General features: G+C 32.6%; 1 protein-coding gene across 1 annotated transcript in view; it reads right to left on the minus strand.

Moving 5' to 3' along the window:
• Positions 1 to 1,758: 1,758 nt before the first annotated feature.
• efl1 (elongation factor like GTPase 1) overlaps positions 1,759 to 4,129 on the minus strand; it is a 139,457-nt gene continuing 137,086 nt past the window's right edge. The window contains exon 20 of the mRNA XM_016452221.1: positions 1,759 to 3,129. Within this exon, the coding sequence (XP_016307707.1) occupies positions 2,941 to 3,129 (189 nt within the window). The 3' untranslated portion in view covers positions 1,759 to 2,940. The remainder of the gene's footprint in view (positions 3,130 to 4,129) is intronic.

Consider the following 4,129-nt stretch of genomic DNA (forward strand, 5'->3'; position numbering starts at 1 on the left):
TAATGAAATTAATAATTTTAATCAAGGACACATTGCATTAATCAAAAGTGACAGTCAATTTATAATATTTAAAAAATATATATTTTAAATAAATGCTGCTTCAATTCATCAAAGAATCCTTAAAATATCAAGCAGCACAGCTGTTTTCAGCATTGATAATAATCAGAAATGTTTTTTGAGCCGCAAATCATATTAGAATGATTTCTGAAGGATCATGTGACACTGAAGACTGAAGTAATGATGCTAAAAATTCAGCTTTGATCACAGGAATAAATTACATTTTACAATATAATCAGATAGTAAAACTGTTATTTTAAATTGTAATAATATTTGACTGTTTTTACAGTATTTTTTAATCAAACAAATGCAGCCTTGGTGAGCATAAGAGACTTCTTTCAAACTGACTCGATTACATCATTAGCAGAGAGCTCCATGGCAGTGGGCGGTCACTGGTGATTTCTGTAACCACCACATTTCTGTTTCCATGGTAACAGCAACTTCTCTGATTGGTGAGTCTCCCTTTAGAATTATGGGTAGTCATTTTTTATCAAGAATCAAAACACATTAAAAACACACTGACTTGTGGCTTCAACGGAAGCAAATATCAGAGCTTACAGTGAGTCTGTCTTAAAAAAAAACATTAAAAGTCAAATTCACTATGGAGAAAATGAATGGGACTTCTGAAAAAAACGGGAATGTCAAAGTTGCAATACAGATCCCTAAATAAATGCTAGAGACCTGTTCTCCAGACGCCGCTGGCGTAGTGCTGCCATATATCTCATCTCCCTAATTCCCCCCACATGGCCAGTATGACGAGTCTGAAGCCATAAATAAGCTCTGGAGTCTAATAGCTGTGAAGGCTTGAGTGGAACTTGCCATTTGCATTGGTTAAGAGTTTTATCTGCAGCATCTGAAGGCTTTCTCTGTTCTGCTGACTAAAGCCATTCAAGCCACTAAATTAGCCCCATTAGCTTAATGCAGGTCATTACCCTCTGCTGCAGAACTGACCCCTGCACTCGACGTCTGATCTGGGATCTGGGATCAGTCCTCGCTACTGGAATATCAGCGGTGTGTGTGCTGTGAAAAAAGAGCAAAGCAGGCTTCAGATCAGCCAGCTACTGATGTGTTTGATGAATCATTTTGAAGAAGATCTCTCTTCAAAATGTTGCATTATGATCCATGCATAGTCAAAATTATGATTTAATGGCAAACACTATAAAAGGGCCAATTATAATCATCATGGTTGGTTGGTGTTTTTTTAATTTTTATTTCCGCTTCCTTGGCTAATTTCATTGTAAGTCTGTTGAAATAGTATAAAAGTGCAATTTAAAAACCTATAAGGTTTGCTTTAGTTTAAAATGGACTCAATATAATCATCATCATCCATACCCAACTTTGTATATATATATATGCTTAATTTTTTTGTTGTTTATTGCCGTTATTTAGTCTGTGTGTTTCAATTGTCAACCTTTGCAATGTAATTAAAAGGACATCTTAGATTTGACTGATCTAGCTTACAAACAAAAGAAAAAAAAAATCATGAAATCTATAGCATTTTAATTGATTTTAATCAGGGCTGTAAATCAATTAAATGTCAATAGCAAATTGTTGTTTTCATAAAATGTTGTTATTATTATTATTAACATATAATAATACATACAATATAATATTACATTTACATGGAGATTTTTTTATTTACATATAATAACTATAATAATAATAATAATTATTATTATATGTAAATAAAAAGATCTCCACGATAAAAAGAATATTAATTTTAAAGAAACATTATGATTGTAACAGGTAGATGAGTACATTTCCTAAATGACATGATTAAAATGCATTGGTACAAAGTGATCATGTTAAACCAGAACGGACAAACATTCTGCACATCAGAGGCAACAGCTTGTGTGTTCAGTCGAGTTTATTTCTTAAATCTCAGTAGTGATTTCACACGTGTGCTATTCAGTAGGCTGCAGTATTTCGGGAGCTCCTTACAAGATATTTGCTCTTTCTTATTAAAAAAAATTCAAATCCTTCTCCCAGTGCCATTAAAGCTGTGTTCCACACACAAATTAAATCAAGGGTTTAAACGTTTGTAAACCAAAAGGGAGCCATGGTGGAATTCATTTCAGGGCCACTTCACTTCAATCTAATTGAAACGCTATTTCAAGAGGACTCGTCGTCAGATCCCAAACACGTAAGAAGATACAGCATGATTTCAAAGCATGTCCCTTTAATTGTTGGGTTTAATCCTGTCTTAAATAACTGAGGAAGGAATGGATGTCTAGGAACATGTGAAGGGAAAAGCGCAAATCAGACAATCTATTCCTTCAGTCTGCTCCAACAATGTCTCAAACTGTGTAACTGACTTTAATTGCGGTCTAATATTTACAACATTAGGTTTCAGAGTGCACTGCAATTGCTTAATTGCTTAATAGCACAGCTCATTTTTACAATAGATGCGTGCAGTAGAATAAAGACTTGATGTTCAGTTGTATTTGAAATCTCTCAGCAGATTTAACTGATATTAGTTAATGAGTTTCAGTCACTGAATCCATTAACATTTTGAACATTGGTTTATCGACCAATTTGCAACGGGAAATCATGAGATCCATTATAAATGAAACCCGTGGTCTGTTACAAACTGAACGGATTTTCAAAAGCACATGTCGATTTCTGAAGATAATGACTGAATCACTATCCGCTCCGTTTCAGCCAACTGGTTGGTCATTAGAGAGCGCTACTGTAAAGTCAAATGAAGGAGTGGTTTAAAGAAGCTCTTTCATAAAACATGAGTAGAACAATTAAATAAATTAAACAACTGTGCAAACCCATTCTTATATATATTGTTGCATTGAATTTAATGCAACAGTTGCCATAAGAATGGGTTTCCTGAAATCCATTCTGCTCGTGTTTCCTGAGTGAGGGTCATTGGCTTTATTTGTTCTTGCTGAGAGTTCGCTGTTTTTCCGCATGTTCTACGATCTTCTCCTCCACGTAGAGGCCTTTGCGTCTGCGAACGGCGTTCATGTATTTCAGAGTCTGATTGGTCGAGTCTGCTTTTTCTCCAAAGTGTAAGTACTCCTCTTCAGTAGTGGGAACCCAGAATGGATCACTGCTGATGACCTAAAACACACACAAACAAACAAATAAAATAGATGAATTACTGGATTATTCAAAATAAGCATTATCATAACTATTTACTATAGAAGTAATAAAATAAAAAATAAAGTAACAAATAAATAAATAAACTTTTCATTTGCAAAAAAATACTGTATTAAATGTATTTAATTCACTGAATTATCTAGAATATATAAAACAAATTTATATTAAATGTATAAAATTATTATGGTCTGAATTGATCAAAATTGGCATTACTACTATTATGAAATAAAAATAAATATATGAATAAACTTAAAGAACCTATAAATTAAACAATAAATAAAAAAGCAATGTAAATAATTTGCTGGATTATCCAAAATAATCATTAACACGATTACTAAACATAGAATGAATGAATAAATAAATAAATATTTTTATTTGAAGAAAATAAAAATATCTATTTGCCACATATTTAATTTCCTGTATTAAGGACAAAAAGGCATTAACACATGATTATTAAATTAATTAATTAATTGATAGATAAATAAATAAACAAACACACACACACACACACACACACACAAATGTCAGAATGTAATTCACTGTATTTGAATATGCATTAGCACATGCCTATAACATTATTCTAAATAAATAACTTTTGATTGCACTGAACAAACTTTTGATTGAATTGTATAGATACTGTTAATGGGAATCTACTATGATTTCGGTCAAAATATCCAAATATCCACCCCTAATATCATACGTAATGCACACACCAATGTAAAGTGATTTTTAGAATATAAGATCTAAATTTTATCACAAGTAATGGCACATTTTTGTAGTGTTTAGTTCATTTGTGAGTCAGTCAGGAATTGGCAGCACAATATTTCTTTGTCTTCATCCCTCTCATTATAAAAAGAAAATGCGTCGTTCCAGGGCAGAACTAGACTACGCAATTGTCTGCTGTGAAGAGATAAACATAATGGTCATTATACGAGGCACAGTGAGAGCATGTACCAGCACA

Source organism: Sinocyclocheilus anshuiensis, unplaced genomic scaffold, assembly GCF_001515605.1.
Source record: "Sinocyclocheilus anshuiensis isolate Anshui unplaced genomic scaffold, SAMN03320099.WGS_v1.1 scaffold579, whole genome shotgun sequence".
Lineage (NCBI taxonomy): Eukaryota > Metazoa > Chordata > Actinopteri > Cypriniformes > Cyprinidae > Sinocyclocheilus > Sinocyclocheilus anshuiensis.